Here is a 22,359-nt window from a genome sequence, read left to right on the forward strand (position 1 = left end):
TTCAATGCTGATGATTTATTTGAAGTCGAACGACGAAAATCGGCGACGAGTATATACAGTGTAACCATTCAAGGCTCACTTCTGCTGACGCAATCGATGCTCCGAAGCTATATTCGTGACGCAAAGTACCTTTCTTTTCCCCATCTGACTCTCTGTGCGAGGATAACATCGATGGCGAGTATGATTAATTCCAAATTTTTACAGGAAATCTTCTGAGAGAGGCAGCACATCGGAAGTTTCACGAGGACCAGTGAAAATCAGCCAAGTCCCTTGTCTCGAGTTTTCCTTCAATTCATTAGAGAACTTTCTTTTCATTTTTATTTATTTGATTTTTATCTAGAGTCGCAGTAGCGACCCAAAAAAACTAAGTTTGACAACAAAAATTCTTTCCTGCTGCTATACGATGACGAGACGACAAACGCTTGACCATTGTGAAAAGTTTGTATATTTGTATCGCGTTCGCTTGTTAACTGATACGGTAATAGACTGACATAATATTTAATTGCTTGGCTGAAAAATAACGGAAGACAGTTGATTCGAAATAGGTCACTCGAAGTAAGAATACAATCTTCTTAGAAAACAGACAAAATTTATTACGCAACGCTTCATGCTCGATCTTCACCTGTAACATTCAAGTACGTCGAGAGATTTTTCGGGTTAGTGAACAAGAGGATTTCGAGAAGTCTAAATTGAATAATTGTTTTGAATCGCGGAGCATTAACACTGCGACTTCACACGAACGATCCTCCTCGAACTAATATTGCTAAATGTTATTGAATATCTAATAAAACGTATAATAATGAAATTACTTGTTGTAATAAGTATGAAAAAACGAGTACTGCTGTTCGATAAATCATTAAAGACGAGCGCCAGGGTCTTTTTCGAACAGCGTTATGCATGTATAACATTGCAGCGTGAATCATAAACTCACAATGCGCGGCCTTCGCTGTGCAATCGTTGAGAATTGTCTCACATCGGGTCGTAGACTAACAAGGAAGCTTCGAGCATCGATGCATTTTTGGGTACATGAACTTACGAATTAGTATGCTCATAGGATAAAAGTATGCAAATTTATCTATTGCATGGACGAATTCCAAGTCTCAGGTAAAAATGACGACATATGAATGTAATTAAAATTTCGAATTATTCATATCTGCGAGCCTACACTTCGATTTATTTAAATAATCGTGTAGGAAACTTACAGAAGAATCGAGATGGCTTGAAAAAGTGGTTTTGTACAGTAGAACTCTTGCATGGAGTGATTATTGCAATATTATTGAGAATTTATTTTCTACTTATTGTCAATATATTCATTCGAAAAGCATAGAATCACACCCGAAATATTCTAAGTCTTTCAGTAAAATTGACCTTTGATGTACAAAGTCAAAGGTTAATTCATTAAAATGATGACAGACCCGAGGATTTGGCATGGAATGCCCTGCACTTAATCCACCCACGAGTGCATATCGATACACGAGGTAACACGAAAGCGCCATGGAGAGAAATCGGCAGATATTTTTGGTACGAAAAGTGATCACGTATTTCGCAAGCGGCGTACATGGCAAGTTTATTATTAGAACGTGAGTGTATCTTCCTCTTGTATACTGTTGGAAAACACTCTGTAGATTCGCTGACGTTTGCTCTATGCGCACAGCTCTCATTTTTGTGAGCTCACTTTCACCTGTGTAACTCAGCATCAGACTCTCTCAAAACACCATAAAAATAAATTCAACAATCAATTTTGCCTGTGTGAAAAATTATGTTTCATTTATTTTTCTGATTCATAAGTGGACCAAGGAGTGAAGCTACTCGGACTCATCTCTTCGTTTTAACATCCGGCTGAAATCCAGTTTTTTAAAGAGCGGTTAACGTCACTTGCGTTTATAGCTACCTGATTTCGTGTTCAGTTTTTTCCTCACGTGCTAGTTCCTTAGCTTCTTTTTCCTCAACGATTTTGTGATAGAAGTTTTTCCACATGGCCTCTTCGTCCATTTTTACAAATCCACCCTCCACTCTATTGTTTATTTTCGTTAGAGAAGAATCAACGTTTATTATCGATAATTTATTGGACCACTCGGAACCGGCTCTAGCGTAGACGAAGTTTTGACAGTTGGCAACCGAGCCTTACCGACGGATTGTTCCACGCTGCTGCTTCGAGCTCGTTCACAGTCGTACACATTCACACACACTCGCAGTAGACTAGAGCACGTCAGAGTAAAATAACGCAGCCTAGAAAATTCTCGGTCAATACTTCCTTCGAAATAACAAATCAAAATACCCGGAAGGCTTTTTTCGTCTCAAGAATGTCGACCGACACCCACCAGCTGGAAATATACTCTTGTCTCTGTGATCCCAAGTAGGTACGGCTGTTCTCCGCCAGACATATCCGCAACGCTCCGTCTTACTCTCCTCGACCTTGTCGCAGTTCCTGAGCGCAGATGGCGCCACGAGCTGGAGGCTTCCAATTTTATCGGATCTACTTTCTCGACGATATCAGATCACGAATGAATCTCTTTACTCATCAAAATCGTTCACATTCTTGTTTATTTTTTTCTCCATACTTTTTTCACGTGAAATTTTCAAATTCACTTTTCTTCGGCATGAATTTCGCAAACTTTAGCATAAAATTTTCTGTTAACGCTCGATTTACTGGGAAAAGTGACTCACGTATCATTTCAATGAACACAATACCGATCTTACATATTCTGTCATGCTCCATGATGTCACTGGGGCTCCCAACGACGAATGCTCGCCTGGAATAACCGCTTGACATTGCTCAGAAGACCGAAAGATAAAACGAAATAATCTGCAACTGTTTATTTTGTAACCATGCAACAAATGGTGCACTTTGACGTCAAGGAAACGTTCGAGTCATTTTTCTATTCTTCTCGGCAGCACCCATCGGTTCGGGAAGCTCTCATCGACATGATGGCATTTTTTTAATTCATCGAGATTCTCAACTTGAGGTAATTGCAAAAAAATAGGGTCAGTATTATAACAGATTAGATTTAACGTAGCTGCTCGTATGCAAAGCCTGATAACGGTTTACCCGTTAGGTTCATGAGAAAATTACATTCGAGCTTTTTTGTAGAGAATTTAATTTCCTACAAAAGCATGTTTATTGAATTTGTGGGAACATTTCTTTTAATACAAAAAAATTATATAGAAAAATTTTTTAAATATGGAAAAACAAAAATCCATTGGGCGTCTCGCAGAATCAAAGTATGAAGCTGCCCTTGCAGAAAAATTTATGTTATATCTTCTAGAAACTTTTGAGATGACAGAACCGCAAAAAAAAAAAACAAATAAAAAATGTTTTTTTCGGACCACCCAGGTGAACATGTTGTTTAGTTTACATTTCAAAAATCGAGTTACACAATTATCGAGATCGAACAGTCTTCAGTTCACTAAATTTTGGGAATTACGCGGTCGCATACAACGTGCCAAGGCCACAGGTCAAGTTTCTCGTTCGATAATTCACCAGACTAACTCCCGTGACTACATGGTTCGATTTTTCTGTCTCCTACTCCTCCTCCTTCTCCTCCCCCCTCGTCTTCGCCCTCGCAATAACACGACACAGTCACATTCACGTAAAAATATGGTTTTGTTTTGTAGAGATTGCAACTCGTAAATTTGTCAGTATTCGACGAGTTTTGTATTATCTCATAATAATTATCTATGACGAAGAGGAAATGACATCAATTAGCAACGAAATACGGTCGAAGATATTCGACATGAATAATCGTAGCTGTGATGTTTAAAAGGCGGAAAAATCGAAATTCGAAAATCACTCAGTTTGATCATGCAACGTCGGTATCTGCTTGGACTTTTTCTACTTTTCGGTGAGTTTTTCTCCAAGTTTTATTACATTGTCGAACATTATGAATTTGCCTCGATAACGATTTTTCTTCGTGACGACAATATAATTTGGTATATTGAAAAACACTGAAAAAATGAATTAACGAACAGGGATCGATGGGAGCTCGTCGATTGGTGGATCCTCCCGGAAAGGTAGCGCTTTCCCTACTTCCGCGCCGGGAAGGAACAAATCATTCGCTCCTATCAACGATCCTTTGCTGAGCCCAAGACAATTGGTCGACCTCGAACAAACGGTGAATGCCGTCTACAAAAATTTCTTCGGCCCACCACCATCGAAGCTAACTTTTCGGAAGCATCGCGACGGACACTCGAGCCTCTCAGGCTCCATTGCGATAATCGGGGATACGATTTGCAGTCACTTGAAAAGTAGCCTCAAGAAATTTGGCGGTTCGGCAAGCAGTGGCAGAAATTATGTATTGAAATCGGCCGAATCTCAGCCTCTGGAGATCGTCGTTCTTCATCAACTGATAAAAATGCCACTTGAGATCTTACCGGTCGTTCGAGAAATTCAAGACCAAACGGAAAAATATATGAAGAAGAATAAATATGACGAAATGGGCTACAAGAAGTCGCGCTCTTCTTTCCCAAATCCTTATGAAAACGATCCGAAAAACCGGTGGCAAAATCTCGCGATGACGGACGCCATGAGAACTTACACTACTCACGTCAGTAACTGCCTCGAGGAAAATAACGAGAGCTCTTCTGGTGTCAAAAAATCTTTGGGAACAATGATGGTCCATTCGCCGGAAAAAGTGGGCCACATCTTGCGTCATCGACTGGATAAAGCGCTGCCGAAATCTCCTGCGATTCCTAAGCACGAGTATACGGCGATGCAAGCCTTCGCTTGTCAGGCGCTCGTGAATGATGGTCAAAAAAGTTTCGCGGCATGTCTCGAACAAATGAAAATCGTTGACGAGTGTGCGAACGCGAAACTCGGCAATGCTTCGTTGAAAGCTAGCCACGATTTTGGTGAAAGATCATCGGAAAATTTCGTCAGAAGTATCAAGTCCCTCGATCCATCTTGTAAGAACGTTCGGGGCAGCATCGGCTATTCCGTAAGGTGCAGCGAGAGCCAGAAGGAATTGAAAAGCGATGAGTCCTCGTACGTCAAGGATTTTGTTTTAAGGGGCTTTCAAAAATCGCCAATCATCAGTGGAATGGCCGATGAACTTATTTCCACTGTTAAGAAAAGTCGAATCGGCGTCGATGCTACTCGGGAAATCGCCACTTTGATATCGATTTATGAAAATGGGGAAAAAAAGAGAACGATGCTCTTGAAAAAGTCGCGTAAAAATGATGAAAAGAAAATTTTGAGAAATCTGGCAGAGTACAAGGAAAGTTTAGCAACGATGGGCCTTAGGACACTCAGAAATATTAATGAGGCGATCTTGAATCTCGAATCCATCTTCGACGATTCAAAGCTCAGAGCTTCTCGACGAAATTCTTCCTCGAATGTCAGATTGGTCCGGTGTATTAGTGACTTCTTAGAAGCGATAGTCAACAGCTGGGCCCATAAAAAAAAAGAGCGCGACGATTCCAGTCTTATAAATGGAACTGCGCACACTGGGACACCATCCCAATCTAAAATTTTCTCCCGTGGGCAGAATGAGATTGGTAAGAATTTACTACAATAAATTATAATGAAAATTGCTGACGATTGCTCAATATGAAAAAGCTCCACTGTTTAAATCCTGAAAATATTGTTAAAAAAGTTCTGATGAAATGCACTGTCAAAAATGACTGTGAAGAAATCCACGTGGGGGATGCTGCAGAGAATCAAAGTCTCGTGTCTTTGCTTTTTGAGATTCCAAAAAAAAAGTTCCTTGTCGTGTGAACCACTTCAATCAAAAACAACTGTTAATGCATTTTTCGTATTTTTTCCAGCGTTACTAAGAGATTCGCACGAGCGGCCTTTCAACGAATTGATGAGATCGATGAAACATCTCAGTCAGTCTCCCCCGCCTCGTAATTCATCGCTTCTTGCCATCGCAAAAACGTTCATACTGGCCACCATGTTTTACGAGTGCATGGTGATTCTTGCAACAGCGCTTCATCACGAGGACAAAGGTTCAACGCATCAAAACCATGAGCCGGATAATTACGTTACCGATGAGTGGGAAATGGACAGACATAATCCTTTCCAGGCAGGGATCGCAGACAGTTTGATGGGAAAAAAACATAAAAAAAAGAGGGCCTTGACGATCAACGAGAATTATAACGTAGTTACCGCAAACGGGGTACAGAGTAGCTCATCGACGACGGTACGAGATCGTGGAATGTCACACGTTGTGGAGCAAAATTACTCAAAATTCTGGTACTAAATGAGATAACGCGATGATCACGATGAAATGTTTTAAAGAAGTTGGATCACCAAATAAAAATAATAACAATTGTCTGAAAAAATATGATATTCACGAATAATAACAAAAGATTTGTGCAAAATTTCAGATGTTTTGACTTTGTAGTTTTTCAGTGATAAAAATGAAAAAAATAACAAGATGTTCGTGCTAAATTTAGCACAGGAAGAATGCAATTTTAGGAATGATTTGATGCTAGATTTATCTTCTCCACCTTACAGTTATTAGCAACAGCACGGGCTTCGCCTCGGGCATTATGACGCGCGGTGCAGGAATTTAAAACTTTCTGCCCTCGTAGTGTAAAATATGATTTAATCAATCATGTACAGAGGACACGTGACTCTGAATTGTAAACATCATCGACTGGATCAATAGTCGATGTCATTTTTCTGAACGCCCTGAAGAAGATAATAAAAAAATGTGAATAAGTGCCAAGCCACAAATCATGTTCGTCACTTGACTTATCGCTTTCATTTCTGGTTTCGTCGTTACACATATTTTTCGCAACGATCCTCTTTCCTGTCTAAGGATAACTGCGGCGATAGGGAAAATTTATTGAATCTTTGATATTTATGACATTTTATCGCGTTTTCGTGCAATAAAGGACATCGGAGCGTTCGGAGTATGTTGAGTCCGCTCTGCTCCGTTGAAGATGAACTTGGTCCAATGGCTCATCAGCATTATAGGTAGACTTGTTTAAATATACTTTGAAAAATCTTGTAATTCTGATGGTCGTCCTCGAGAATGGAAGAAAGCTTTTTTCTACGTTGTTTCGAATTAAATTTCTTTTGAAAATTTTATGCTCACCAGCCATCACTCTTGTGATGGGCTCCGCAATATCCAATCGGACCTATTCAACTGGACCGAAAATTATTGGTGGCTCCCCGATAAAGATTCACGAAATGCCGTATTTGGTGAGTTTCACATACTTCAAAAAATGTCTGCCCATACAAAATTTGAATAAATTGCTCACTTTCGATAAAAAAAAAAAACAACAAGTTCGGTCTTTACTCGGGGCGAACGTTCCAATGCGGTGGCGTTATTTTATCACCAATATGGGCGATGTCAGCTTATCACTGTGTGTAAGTCAACCACGATTGGATGAACTTTACCTATTTTCTTACATTCTCACAATAACAAATCGTTGAGCACCTTGAACCGATGGTATGAAGTGAACTTTCACGAATGAAAAATCATGTCTTTTCATCAACTTCAATTTTTTGTTTGATCAAATCTTTCGATCTTTACCAGAGACTTTGACGATGAGCCACTAAAAACTCACAATATTCGGGTTGGCTCCTCACTCGCGCTTCCTGTAACACCTCGATACGGAATACGCAAAATTTATTACTACAGTTCGAAGATGGTTCCGAATGAGAATGTACCACTGCATGATATTGTGCTCTTCAGGCTTCGCAGACCTATTCGATTTACACACAATGTTAGACCAGCCAAATTACCGAAGGAGAATGGCCCACCTCCCAACGTTCTTCGCGTTGCTGGTTGGGGTTCAACAGAACGTACCGCACCCGGAGTGAGTTTCGAATAATTGTTCCGAGGAAGCCAATACCTTCCTCTAGAAATCGATGAGTACGAAATCTTTCCATTCGTTAAAGTGACATTTTTATGACAACTTTCACGAGTTGTCTTCAACGAGTCCAAAATTCTCGATGATCTCGTTCCAACTGAGCGATTGCGTTCTAAAACTTTGAATGTTTCTCATTCAGGACTATCATCCAGGATCGTTTTCCTTGTCAGCGGTTAACGTATCGAGAGTAGAAGACGAGGAATGCGCCGCCCTGAAAGTTTATGGAGGGCTTATAAATAAAGAATGGCATCTGTGTTACGGTGATAATAAAACGGACGCGTGTTACGGCGATTCTGGGGGACCTTTGGGCGATTCTTCCACCGTCTACGGCATAGTATCTTTCGGCCACGGTTGTGCATATTACCCAGGTGTTTACGCTAAAGTTTCGTACTACATGCGATGGATAAAACATGTGACAAAACTTTAATTCTCTCCGAAAGACGACACAGCGATCCTTCCACAGAGTAATTCAAGGCTACGAAAATAAAACTGCTTACGCAGCATAATTGATCTATCGAAAAATTTTTTTGAGAACATTCTTCAATCAACCATTGCAAGAACTAATCGTTGAGCAACGCTGAATTCATTAGTGTCACAATCCATACGAGCAAAAGCTCCACGCGTACGCCCAATTGCATATTTTTTATCTATATACAGATACAGCTGGTAATGTAATTCGATATCCATACAATTGAGAAAACCTGTAGAGAAAAATCGCAGAGAAAGTGAGACAGTGTAATATAATCACGAAGTTTGGACCCTCTTCGCGTTAAGGTCCGATGCTCTCACCGGAAGTCCATTACCACACGTGAGTCTCATGTACATAGTTTTGTTTCACACGAGTGCAGACAGCGTCACACACGCGACTGCACGCGTTCTTTATGAGAACTCACTGGCTTTAGGTCTATCTGTTCCACATACTAAAAAATATATACACAGACATATAGATATAGATAGATTTGCGTGGCAGCGAAGAGTTTCCCTATCGTTTACTCGGCTGACTCACTCGTTCGACTTCCCCCGCGAGTGGACACGCCAACCGGAGCATTTTCCTGGGGGTCTTTAAACTCTCACCTGCAATCCACGTGTGCGACTGCGAGCCTCGCGAGAAAAACAATCGAATGTTCATTTGTCCAATCTTTTGTTTTATTATTTATACCAGACGATATAAAGTTCGACTGTTTTACCGCTATTTCATGTCGTGAATTTAAGAGATATAAAAAAATGTTTGTCTGCGTGAACGAGTTGGGTCGCTTGGAGGATTTTGCAAGTTTTTTTTATTACTTTGTATCTCTACAGCGAGAAATAATGGTGCTTAATGAAAGTGAGTTGTAAAAAAAAGTTGAAACTCGTTAAAACTTAAGAGATTCAACAATTCGATGCAATATATATCAAAAGATTTCATTTTCTCAGAATCCAACAGGTCAAATGTGACGTATTCTCCGCTATTAAGAATTACCCTAATCTCGTCGTTGAAGGAGGACACCGTTTCAACTTTTTCAGAATACAAGCAGAATTCGAGACATTTTTGATAGCTCGAAAGTGCTTAAGAAATTGCTTCACTTGCACGCAGCTGAATTCGCGATGAAGGTCTTAAAGTTAATGTGACAGAGATATTTGTACAATCGCGAGGTCTTCTTATCTCAAGAACGCAATGATTATTCTGGTGGCTGATTCATTTGGACCGTATGATGAGTAATTTTAATTTGGCTGAAGACTCACTTCTCGTGTGTACTTTCATTCCATTGAGCTCCATTTCTTTTCAATTTCAGGAATTCCCCAATTCATTTGCTGGCTTCAAACACAGTTTAAATAAATTCAATGCGGTTCTTCCAAAGTGATCGACAAATCACTTTCATTCTTCATGCTCAATTACTTACCCATCTCTGAATTGCGGATGAATTTTAGTCCGAAAGTTTTTCAGGATGTCACGTTTCAGTCGTCTGTACCAGTTGTTCTTGAGCTTTGGACATCGATACTTTTCCGATGCATTCAATTGCACATCACTCGCGAGATTAACGTTTTCTATTAACTTCCAGTCAGAGGTCTTTAGACAAGATTTGTCGTCAATGGCTGTTAGCGTTTTATCATTCCGGATTATCTTTTTTGGAGATTTCTTCCGGCGAGGATGAACAGGGATCCGGGTTTCACCATCGAGTGTCGTGTCGGTCAGTATGGAGAGCATGACAAATTTTATTGCAAAAGTCTTCAACTCGGTGAATGAATAAATCACGTTTCCACGAACATTGAAATTCTACACAAAAATCGAAGGATTCAGGCAAGTTTTCACCACTTAAAAAATATCATTTGGCGTGACTCTGTTGCAGGTTTGTTTAATTGATTTCCGATAAATCGTCATCGCATCTGAAGAAGCCCGTGAATTCTCACCTCACATTTTTTACGTCATGAATACCTCAAAGTACAAAATCACTCGCACAACAGATATTCCCGAGGTTACTTGAACGCCTTTTCAATTTGGACTAAAATCAAACGAGACACAACACTCGGTGAGAATAGTAAAGGGGACTCGTTGCGCGGTTCGTCCAATCACGACGACTCGTGGCAAAGTTAAAGTAGGGGGTACGTGAAGGGACTTTCCTTGTTTCCTGCGTATACGCACATTCGACGTCCCACGTAGGGTTTCCATACGATTGAGCGAGCAATTTTTTGCTACATTTCTATTCATATCCTTTGATTTTTCACTCCGAATAGAGGGAGAAAGAATCGAAAATTCAAAAAAGCCATTCAGGCCTCACATCGAATGTGGGAAAATCATTTATACTCGATCACGAATTAACTTTTGTTCCTTATCCGACAGAAAGTATGATCTGATAACGCGGATCATTACCGGCTAATTGAAGCTAATCGTCATCACGCAGCCACTAACAGTCCCATGAATTAATGTTTCGTCTCGAATAGACTATTCCAATACGTGTAGCCATTGATCGCGTGAGGGGAACTGCAGAAAAAAAGCACTAAAAAAGTACCGTTCAGTCTCTAGAACCGTTGACTTGACAATACGAGCCCGTGGCACACGGACCTTTCATGTAGTTTTAGAGTGAACAATGGATTCTGTCAGAGGTATCACGGCCAGAATACGTAATTAGCATCTCTCTGTTTATTTGTCGGATATTTGTTGGTATCCTGCAGTTGCAGCAATACTCTCGAATGCTAATAAGCTCGCTGTTGTTTAATATTTACAAAAACACAATATCGATGCTGCATTATGAAATATATTCACGTGATATCAATGTGTATTCGTGATAAGAATAAATATTCATAAACATTCATAATTCTGTAATTTCAAGTACAGACATTGGTGAACTGACATTTGAGTGGAAAATATGAAAAATTGGAGTCTCTGCTCATGACACGTTCATTTTCTGAGGTGTCACTTTACAGTGACGTTCTCGTAATAACACGCAGACTGGGGCCGAGAAAACTGTGTGTGTGTGTGTGTGTGTGTGTGTGTGTGTGTGTGTGTGTGTGTGTGTGTGTGTGTGTGTGTGTGTGTGTAGTTTTACGAATTCGTCTTTCGGGGAAATCATACTGATAAATTTGATTAACAAAGAGCGAAAGGTCTTTTGGCAGCAAAGAGGCGGGTTAGTGCTACCGGGAAATTAAATGAGCTTTAATTGAATTTTGGGCGGTTGAGTCACATCCGTGAACTGCATGATGGGTGTTGAAAATGATTTCTCTTGCTCTTTATCTTATTCAAATTTACAGACGAGATAAACATTTGTAGGCGACTCGAAGTTACGCTGGAAATGAACGTTCTTAGGATCGTTTCGTGCTATTTTACTCTTTTCTTTCAGCATGTCGACATTGTCGACGTAGCAGCTACAGAATACGTAACTGCGTGCCACGTATGGTTTCGATTCATGTCTTAAGGGGTTTACCCTAATTAGATTTTTCAGAAAATCCATTTTTTTATAGCATTTTTCGAAAGTTTACATATTTAAAAGTATTGTAATAAAATTTTATTAAGATCTGAGCAGATCAAATCTCCGAAACTATTCAACCGAATCCTTACCAAAATTCCACCACATGTTTTTCATAACTTTATCTATAGCGCGTATCATACGAATTGTGAAATTTTGAGCAAAACTATTTTTTCTGCAAAAAAACGATGAAAAAAAACATGCTTTTTCGTAGTTTATGGAAAAATGGTCGCCATTTTGTAATTTCTGAAAAAATATAAAATCCTATGATATGCCCTATAACCATTTACCCATTGAATCTAAAACAATTTTGATTTTTTTTCTTCGATCATCCATTCCAGAGATTTTACCAACAGTGCACATCCATCTTTTTTTGGACCTGTCTTTTCCATTTTTCTGTACGAAAACTGAGTAAAATAAATATAAAAAAGAATGTTGTGTATTTTTTAGATCTAAGATTTTTATATCCATATATTTATAATTTATACCGGTCAAAAAAATTCGTGAAAATAGTCTTTTCTTTGCTCGTCTAATTTGGGTAGACCACTCCACGATATTCTCTATTCCAAAGGATCGTAAGTTTTATGAGCTGAACATCCGTTTGAAATAAGCGTGACGGCGCGCTCTTCCACTTTCTTCTAATGTACATATAAATGTTTTGTTCTCCTAATGCTATATGAGAAGTGTAATTACTAATCCGTACTTACTCTTTCGTTGACTGTAATCGTTGGAGTCGTGGATGCGGTGAGCTCCGTTTTCCACCATTTCGTTTGTCTTCCCAAAATCTCCAATTCATTGTTTGCAAAAAACCACAAGAACGGCGCTTCAATAAACGTTATCAAGTGGATTAATTCGCGGCGCAAGCAGCTCGTTGAGAATTCATTGGATCACTGGATCAGACGAGCAGACGATGCAGCTCGGCTGCTCTCTCGTGGTGGAAAAATAATTTGTCTCGTAATGAACGATAATTACGGACTGGAATAATCCTCGTGTGTAGCGTGTAAGGACACCACGTGATTTCCGACGTACTTAGAAAAACAAAATTAAGCAGCCACTTTTCGAAACTGAGAAACGTTTGGCATTGAATCATGATTTTTCTTCTCCTCGCTTAGCCCTGAAAGCTGCATGAAATTATACGTTTTTCTACCGATTTCATTACTCCTCGAGTCCTTTATATTTTCCACCTTTTATTTCAGCCTTCTGTATATACTTGTACATGTTGACACGCTAATTATACAGTATTTCTAACGACACGGTCGTTATAAAATGATAGATCTGAGTCGAAGAGAATAATAAAAGTCTTCAGCACCAAGAAAACTTGAGATTCGAGTGGAAAATTTCTCACACTACATATGGTTATGGTATAATGTAAAAATAAATCGAAACTGTACATTTTTACGCTAGATAATCTGTAACTTTATTTTAACAGCACACTATTATAAAACGACCTCTTGGAAACACAGTTCGTTAATGTTCGTATGATTTATCCTGTAATGAAAAAAAAAAAAACAACTTTTGTTTCCGCATTTAAAAAACTCATTTTGATTGAATTAATTTTTGAAGCTATCGTAAGTAGATTGCAACTCCCAAATAAATCGAGTTCGTGACTAAATTTGAATCATTTTAATGCTCGGCTGTCAAAGCTACGAAGCGTCAGGAAAACTTTTTTTCGGGCTTTGGAAAACGCGCAGGTAATGCAAGTCTGCGGCGTGTACATTAATGTTAAATTTATTGAAACAGTTGCTCTGTAGATGCTTAAAATTGCGTCGTGAGATTGTCGAGCAAAGCACGCATAAAACTGTGTATTGTCCCATGCACCGGAATCGTTATACGTATATAATGTACAATTTCAATTAGCTCGTGTGTTGTTGAAAATGTTCGTTTATTTTAGTTCACAAAATAATATCGCGTCTTTCACATTGGTTTCGGTCGAATGATTAATTTGTATTTTTCATACTTTTCTGTATTATATACACTTAAGATATTTCAGAACGTATCAGTTTCTCAAAGTAATGAAGAATCCTCACATTTTTAGCAGTAGACTCCACAATTTTTTTCCGGACGTTAAAACCAATTATCGAAGTTACCTCCGAAAGCATATCCCAAACCAGGATGACTCGGAACTCACAATCATGAAAAAAGTAATGCCATGAAGGTAGAAAAAATGGAGTTTGATCGAGAGATCGAAAAGCAATAAATGAATCTATCGAGGATCATTTATTGAGTGATGAATTAGCATTTTCGTTTGTTTGTCGATTGGCGAACACTGAAGCTTGGATATTGACGCGATTCGGGTACAGTATGGATCTGCAGGAATGTGCGATTAGGCCAAGTTTTTAGCTGGCATGCGTCTAAGCTATTGAACTAAGCCAGAACGTCAACTTCTTTTATTATTCTTTTCTAGTATCTCTATCTCTATGTGGGTATACATTTTGTTAAAATTCTTTTTCTTGCTGAGGTAGGGTCAAAGGTTTCGGGAGGCAATGCACACGTCCTTGACAATTTCAAATTACGATGAACTGTCGTTGTGAGTGTATGTTCGTGTGTGTAGAACAGTGTAGAACTTCCGTTCCATACGGAAATGAAAGGAAGAGTCGGCGGATAGAATCTGATTGGAAAACACGATCGATTATCGAGAGTATATATATGCATACATATATATGTATATATATCTAAGTATCTGGGCGTTTTCATTGAGTATTGTTTTCGGTGCGACACTCCTTAATGTTACAGTTCTTCATTTAACTTCTCCTAAAATCTAACAATATTCTATAGTTGAATCTAACGTGTTTGTTTTTTCTTCGATATTATAACCTAAAGTCTATCATTACTTTTGTAATTCCAACTGATCCATCCGGTTATTCGTACGGGTATTTTATTCTAAACGTTACAACGTCGTTTCTTATATGTCTATTTTGGTTTCAACAATTTTTAGCTCTTCTCCTTCGCTGCATCCGTGTCCTCTCATTAATATAAGTTTATATATTTATATACAAAAGATCGAACGATTCGATCGTTCGCTACTTGAATAAATTGACATCTCCGTCCATGCGCAGGGACATTAGAGAAGAAAAGAAAAAATCTTCATAGCGTTTTTGTTTTGTTTACGTGATATCACGATCCAAACGAGGTATGCAGAAAAATATTCACTTTCTGGATCTTCTTTCTCATATTGTAAATTGGGTTTCATTTCGTGGGAACGTGGTCAGATGTTTATACATCATTTTATGTAGGTACAGTGACAAACAGTGGTTCTAACGCATCCCGCACATATTTTCTCGTTTTTTTTCTTCCCCTATTTATTTACAAACTTCATCCACTGCTTAGATAATAATGTAGGAAACTTAAACGTTTGTTTAACTCGCTCATTTGAATGCCAAATTTTCTTCGTCGATTCAACTATTTAATGGAGAGAAGGTTTCATTAAAAATTTGGTCCGAAATTGCACATGTTTTTGCGAATACGGTTTTGAAATGTCAAATACTGCAACGTTTGAAAATTTGTGCCATTTCACTTGCTCAGGTTTTTATCACTACTTTCAATCGACTCTTTCGAAGACTATACGTTTTTGTATTCTCTCTTTTTCTAATGACTTGCCTTGGCACTTCTCGTAAAATTGTTCTCTCTTCCTGTTCTCTTTTGCAATATACAAGTTTATATTATCTTCATCGTTCCCATATAGTCTCATCCTCCTTCAGAAATATATGATTCCGTTGAGTAAATATCCGGACAATTTTTCAGGTAAAAAACAAACATGAAAAAATAAGGTAAAAAAGCTGTTCTCGGTATATTGAATCATTCGTTGATGGCTGTACATCGTAAGTTATCAACGAAGTTAGACGACGAAGAAAGACTCGAAATGTTCACGGTTTTCTCTGCTGTTTCTTTGCCTTAATTCATCTATGTATTCGTCTATAAACTCCTTTTTTTTATTTATATTTACATAAATGGTTATGGAATATAAGCCGGGGTAAGGAAAAAAAGTGCTGGAAGTATACGAACGGTCTTCGATCTTCCCCATCATTATTGATACGAATACAATCGATTTGCAACCTGTTTGTAGTGGAACGATGACGATTTAAGCGTAAAAGTTGTGCGAACGTAGCGAGCCAAGAATAAATAATATTCCTCCAATAAAGCTTAATAGTAGCGAGTTTTAATTAATTTTCAGCTATACATGTATATAAATACAGACAAATATTCACCTAATTTGATAAAGACGCTGCTGTGCGTCTTCACAAGATATAGAATAGACTAGAAATGGAAGTAGGACTCGGATTAAGAGCCTCATTTCTTGACAAGATGGATTTTTGATGATGGTTCCCTGGACGCAACCTTCAACATTGTTTTAGACATCTACAAGGTGATTTCCATTAGAAAATGAAATAATGATTTACGAAAGAAAACTTTGTGGGATGAATATTCCTATTGGAGTCTGTTCATTGCTGCTCAATCACCGTCGTAAGAAATGAGCATAAAAATTCTACTTTATTTTTTCAAGTGATACGGTCATTTTTCAAATTTTGACTACCACACTAAATCGATTTTGAAATAGAGCTCGGAATAATGGCGATGAATTTGATTAAAAATGATCCCTTAAACGATCCGATAAATTAGTCGACAAAAGAAAGTGCTTTTTTTGGAAAAATCTAAAACAGTGTGTTGCAACGATAATTGAAACTTTGCACAGTTGTCAACAAACTAAAAGTTTTTCGTACTGTAACCAGTTGAATAGGAAACGAACTCTGCCTGCGTCATCAAAGCGAAATAATTGCAGTCTTTTTGTCAAAATTCTTTGAGCCAAGAGTTGCTCAAGTTGGGATTACGTTTCTAGCTTTCATTTTATCACACAAATGTGAATATACTTGAATTTATACTGGACACGTATACATAAACGTAGATACATATACAAAATCAAATACTAAGAATGCATCGTGACGCGTAAGCAGCACGCGACTGACAGAAACAATTGTGCACCGTTAGAGCTAGGCTTGATGGAAATCTTTGTTAACTCTCGTGATCCCTCTTCGTATGCATCAGCACGTCCTCCGCTATTGAATCGAATGGACGATTCAAATATATTCCATGAGCATAATGACGATCAACCGGTATTATCACGTGGATCGTCGAGGATTCGAGGAAATTCGTTAATTTCATTTTTTTATTTTGTTGAAAAAGGCCTGCGTGCTCGTAGGCCACTTCAGGCAGTGTGCGTAAGGATCCATTTAGGATATGGCTCCACATTGTCGAGCTCGAATCTCGGCCGATCCAACGCGGGATTTCATTTAATCCGAGCCATATTTTCATTCCCGTTTCATTGCACTTGCTCTTTCTCACGACTTTGATAATCTATTATATCATCTACTGACCAAAATTGATAGCATCCCTACAAATGTACGGATTTAACGGGTTTTTTTTCTTAAATATCGTTTCCCAGCGATCTGAGACTCACGAATATTGATTTCACTTTTCGTCTTTCATATCGAGTGCTTTCAGCCCTCGTTAAACGTTTAAAAACTTTTATATTATACCGCTTAAAAACGAAATTCTCAAACGATTTGTCATCGACGTATTTTCTCGCAACTATTTGTTCCTAAATCAAATCTGAAGCCATCTAACTTTTTGGTTTCATTCTATATTTTTCCTGCGTGATCGATGGATCGTTGTTACAATTGATTTTCAATCGAGCAGTTTCTACGTAAGCCATAAGACTGTTCGATCATTAGATTTTCTTAATTATAATACATCCTCTAACTGACTTTATATATCTTCCATTTAGTTAGCTCAACATCATTCAACAAATATTCACACATATACATTATATACACCTCTGTTTAGGTCCCAAAAGAACATCGACACTGTCCATCTTATTCTACATGCCATTTCTTCCCTTAACGTTGATCTAACTATTCTACTATTTACACAATATTTATGGCATCAAACGATATTTTCAATCTGTATTTTCTTTCCTTTCTTAGTCTCTTCTTAAAGCACTTTCTATTACGTGATTGAGTATCTTATGTAGACATTGATAAAAACAGGCATTTGACTAGATTATTGTCCTTTCACACCACGCATATTCGTGCTTAATAAATAATATATTTCTCCATGGCGATTAATCCATGAATCATAATCAATCATAATCGTTGATCGACATTAACGATATTCCCTCTTACGTCATATGGAAATCGCCTTTGAGTATCCTCGTAAAAGTTTTCTTGAACTGTTGATTCGCCATGGCGTAGCAGAACGGATTCATGGGACTATTGGCGTAGCAGAGAAAATACGAGAACATGAAAAGATGTTTGTTCGTGCACGGGGGCTCGGAGCAGAAGCCTTCGACCAGTGCAAGGATGTGATAAGGTGTCCAGCAAGCTACAAAAGCACCAAGAATGAATGATATTGTCCTGAAAGCTTTGCGAGCTCGGTTTTCCGTTCGTGATTTTTGTCTTCCGACGGTTGGGTCCTTTTTCTGGGTCTTGGCTTTGAGCCTGCGCCCTATGGATTTGACAAATTCTTTTCGTGAGCCGCTGCCTTCTTGATTTTCCCGGGTGTCCTTTTTCTTCGACTGTTTTCTCGCCTCTCCGCTGGTCGTGCCGGAGATTGTTGGAACAGCGCTGCTCGAAGACGAATGTTGGGGTGGATTGACATTCGATTTAACTGCTGGTTGATCAGAAAATCTTTCGGTCGTACTGTTCGACAATTCGATCGGTGTTGCAGCGACTACGCTCGTGATGGGTTGCCGTTTGATGTCTTCAACTTTGACAGTTACTTCTGTATTGACTTTGCTGACGGTTGGCGAAGTTTGTGAAGCCGCGTGCGTTTGGTGAGTGACGAATACCCTCGGTGGATGCGTTTGGCACGCGGCATTCGTGAGAAGTGGATGATTGAGTTGTGGCGCTGGTGGTTGAGCCGTGCCTGCTTGTTGGGCAGTCGCCCTTATCAAAGCTGCTTGAAGCAAACTAGTATTAGCCGCTGAAGTGCCGGTATGTACACCTAATATTGGGGAGGATGGCGCAGTGGACAGAGGATTAGCGAGGCTACAAGAGAACGAAGATGGTGGGCTTTCGTAGGAAGGACTGGGCACTATGACCGAACTCTCGTCCATGTAGCGGAGATCAGCGCCGTCTAATCCGGTAAGGATGTCGTATGTGCCTGGAGCCTGATTTAGTACGACAAGTGTCTTCGGTCTGTCGGTCGATGACGATATTGAATTATCCTCGGAAACGGGTGGGCTGCTCTGGAACTGGGTCGGTGGAGGAATTATGCTCAGTTGACTGCCAGTCTTTTCGTTAGCTTTGTTTTTTATTTCGGGAGGTGGTGTGTTGTCCGAAACTGCTAACGAGCGGTTAGCCTCAACCTCGTTCGACCTCAAGGATTGTTCAGGGGTAAGTGTACTGCTAGATTTTTCGGGTTCTATCGGTATCTCGTTGTCAGCGAGACTGCTCAGTTCTTGAATCTTCGGCAGTGTTTGAGCTTTCTGACTCACCGGTTGAATAATTTCTCGCGCTGAACCGGTTGGAGAAACTTTTCTCGTTTGCGCGTTCATCTCCACTTTGACCGGAACCAGACCGTTTATTCTGCCATTTGTGGTGAAGACCTGCAGAGCGCCGGATGAAACTACGAGGCCAGCGAGTGAGGACCTCTTCCTGAGGTTGTAAGCCTGCTGATTCGTACCCACAGTACTGTCTTCATCCGAGTCGAATGCAGGGCTGCTCGACCGCTCCGATTTTTCGGCCTCCAAAGCCGGAGTCTGTTTTGAACTCGCATCCGTCGTTCCATGAGCACCAGTCGGTTTTGATGACATCGTTTCCGCTATTTCCGTATCAGCGTCGTCGTTACCAGAATTTTGTGAAACTCCCGTTGTTGCCGAACCCCCACCACTTTTCGGCTTGTCCTGACTCAGGAGCGTACTTTGGGTCTTAGATATTCCTATGCCAGCTGCACGCCCTGCCATTCCTGACATTGCTCCAGCGCTGAGAGCAACCATTGACTGCATTTTTCGCTGTTTTGCCTCACTCTTCTTTTGCATGTCGTATGCAGTCTTGTAAATACCACCGTACAGGATGAAAAGTACTACCAAAGTGGTCCAGTAGTACGTGATTATAAGGGCCGTATTGAAAACCGGATCTTTGAGAAACTGCACGGTACATTCACCCGGAAGTAAGTCCCTGTACCCGATAAAATGTTCCCACCCAAATATGCTTATGAAGAATAAAAGAGCAGGAATGATCCACGTTATCGTTACCATCCAAATAACGCGATTTTTCGTCCGCCAGCTTCTGTACTTGGCCGCGATTTTGACCGAACAAAAACGATCTATCGTAATGAGAAGCACTGTATATTGGGAGACTAGACAGACGGTGTAGTCTACGGAGAGCCAGAGGTCGCAAAGCATCGGACCGAGATCCCAGTAGCCCATCAGCACGTATACAGTGTAAAACGGCATGGAAACTGTACCTGTGAAATATCACGAATGGGAACACTCTTTACCGGAGTCATTACATCGGTCGAATAAGTCTGACAAAACTATCTTTCATCATTTTCATTTACAAGCTGCGTTATTACCGATCAGCATGTCGGTCGCTGCGAGCGATGCGATAAAATAGTTACTCGGCTGTCTGATCGTTCTGTCCACGATGAAAGCCAGAAGGACAAGGATGTTGCCGCCTACGGTAAGGACTATGCAGATCGCGAGGCAAAGAGCTATCAGGACGGTTTGCCATAGCTCGAAGGGTGGCTCAATGCTCAGGTATTCATCTGTCCCAACATATTTTTTAAGCACAACATTTACATTGATTTCCAGTGATTATTCAGTGGAAACAGAAAATTAAGGTTATTCAGAGTATTTTATAACTAACCCTGAGTCAAGCGAGTGGTGCTGTTCCCCAGGAAAGAAGTGTTCGTGGAGTTTGTCACGTTTATCGAAAACCAGTCGGGTAGCAGTTCGGCGTATTCGCCGCTGGCCCATCTTGGATCGTTGGGGTCAACCCACGTACCGTTGAGCTGCGTACACTCGGCGGTCAGGTCCTCGTAAACGTAACGACAAAGACGTTCTTTTTGTCTTTGTAGTTTCCTGTGAATAAGAAAAATAAAACTCCTTCATTATATTCGTCGCTCTGCTTCTTGAATATTCAAGAGAATTCAGAAAGAAAGAAGTCGAAGTAATGAAGGATAAGGAGCGGAACTAAGATGTGGATTTAACAAAATGACAACGACGTTCTGTGGAAAGACGTCGAGTCACGACCTGAGCTCTCCTCGTTCCAGCAGTTAGTCCTTATTTCAACCATCAGCTTTTGTGCAGGAAGAAATTCTGACTCGAGATGGTTTTGCATCTGTGACAGCAGCCATGGCGCAAGAAAATTTCTCTCTCTTTTCACAACAGCCTCTATCACACAAATAGTCTCGTACCCGAATCGCTCGTGCAGCTCGCGAATCTCTGCTGCTGTTTTCACTGCTTTATCCACCAAACTGAGTATTCATTTTTCGAGCATTCTCGGAACTTGATGCGCTTTGCACAAATTATTTTAATTCACCTTCTCCAGAAGTCCGGTCTTACTAATTCCAATTTATTTTCATTTTTAATGGGGGGGGGGGGGGGGGTGAAAAAGGTTACGGAAAAATAATTTACTGGAAGCATTTGCTACGTGCTAGCTGACGGCACACTCCGCTATTGAGGACGCTCTTCAGCACTTGTATTTGACAATAATCGGTTCAACTCTTAGTCCCTGATTGGTAGAAAGTATACAGTCAAACTTCCATAAATCATAAAATGGAAAACAAGATTTGTCAGAATATTATGCATCCGTTAAGCTTTCATGAATTCAGAATACACGACACATCTACAAACAAAAAATAAATAAATATTTTCGTGTTATTATCGAAAGATATCTTTCATGAGCTCCTATGAGATGTGTCACGAAAACCTGATACAGTTTCTGCCACGCTCAGAAGGTTGGATCCCCGAATATAGATCATTTCAGGGATATATGGGTCCTGCGTACTCTCTAAAGTGATACAAACGTGGGGAAAAAGTCGGAGGGAATGCGAGAGAAAAGCCTCAGTCAAAGGATGAATACACCGAGGTAGTACAATGCGCCTGAAATAAGCATGAATGGAACCACATCCAACCTAGCTCTGTCCTCGTCTATAGCTACGCCTTTTCCTTTGGGTTCTCTCTTTCGTTTCTTTCACTCGCGCGAATTCACGAACGACCCGCGACACGGCCCATCGCCGGTGGCCAAGGCGTTGCAGAATCTTTTGAAGCTTTGGCGAAAAAGAATATTGCTATTTTCACTATTCCTGATAACCGAATTGTCTGCTGTTCAGGTAATGAAAAAAGCCATGTTTGTTGGAGTATTGGATGGGATACTTTGTAATTATCATTTTTTTTATTTCTCATGGAACTTAATGTCCTATTGGGTCGCTATTTATTCACGCAATTTATTGAAAAAATATTGTTTATTTAAAAAGCTGCTGCACATTGAATCTTGCTGACTCTGCCAGTGTTGCTTATATTGGGGAGAAAGACCTTATCTGCAAGAGTGTTTACACAGCCTTGGAGGAGATTATTTCGATACGTATATTTGAACAT

At 39.8% G+C, this 22,359-nt stretch overlaps 4 protein-coding genes across 8 annotated transcripts in view; 2 read left to right on the plus strand and 2 right to left on the minus strand.

The window, feature by feature from the left end:
* Positions 1-12,577, minus strand: part of stac (C2 and C2B_Munc13-like domain-containing protein staccato) — a 29,195-nt gene extending 16,618 nt beyond the window's left edge. For 2 of the 5 annotated variants that reach the window (XM_043416799.1, XM_043416783.1), the window contains exon 1: positions 9,705-10,024. In XM_043416799.1, coding sequence (XP_043272734.1) covers positions 9,705-10,009 — 305 coding nt within the window. In that variant the 5' untranslated portion in view covers positions 10,010-10,024. Of the gene's footprint in view, positions 1-1,891; positions 2,358-9,704; positions 10,025-12,472 lie in introns of those variants that run through there. The other 3 variants (XM_043416815.1, XM_043416792.1, XM_043416809.1) reach the window with 3 other exon arrangements.
* LOC122409350 (uncharacterized) lies at positions 3,640-6,321 on the plus strand. The gene is made up of 3 exons (XM_043416842.1): positions 3,640-3,842; positions 3,970-5,493; positions 5,764-6,321. The coding sequence occupies exons 1-3, from the start codon at positions 3,803-3,805 to the stop codon at positions 6,198-6,200; spliced, it is 2,001 nt and encodes a 666-aa protein (XP_043272777.1). The 5' UTR covers positions 3,640-3,802; the 3' UTR covers positions 6,201-6,321.
* On the plus strand, positions 6,881-8,499 carry LOC122409359 (kallikrein-7-like). The gene is made up of 5 exons (XM_043416852.1): positions 6,881-6,922; positions 7,047-7,150; positions 7,236-7,318; positions 7,488-7,770; positions 7,964-8,499. Exons 1-5 carry the CDS (start codon positions 6,889-6,891, stop codon positions 8,249-8,251), a joined length of 792 nt encoding a protein of 263 aa, XP_043272787.1. The 5' UTR covers positions 6,881-6,888; the 3' UTR covers positions 8,252-8,499.
* Positions 12,578-12,935: 358 nt separating the features above from the next.
* The window catches only part of mAChR-B (muscarinic acetylcholine receptor), a 58,494-nt gene continuing 49,070 nt past the window's right edge, over positions 12,936-22,359 (minus strand). Inside the window, exons 3-5 of the mRNA XM_043420442.1 lie at positions 20,627-20,841; positions 20,334-20,525; positions 12,936-20,225 (exon numbers count right to left, since the gene is read on the minus strand). Of these exons, the coding sequence (XP_043276377.1) occupies positions 17,938-20,225; positions 20,334-20,525; positions 20,627-20,841 (2,695 nt within the window). The 3' untranslated portion in view covers positions 12,936-17,937. The remainder of the gene's footprint in view (positions 20,226-20,333; positions 20,526-20,626; positions 20,842-22,359) is intronic.

Source organism: Venturia canescens, chromosome 1 (assembly GCF_019457755.1).
Source record: "Venturia canescens isolate UGA chromosome 1, ASM1945775v1, whole genome shotgun sequence".
Taxonomy (NCBI): Eukaryota; Metazoa; Arthropoda; class Insecta; order Hymenoptera; family Ichneumonidae; genus Venturia; species Venturia canescens.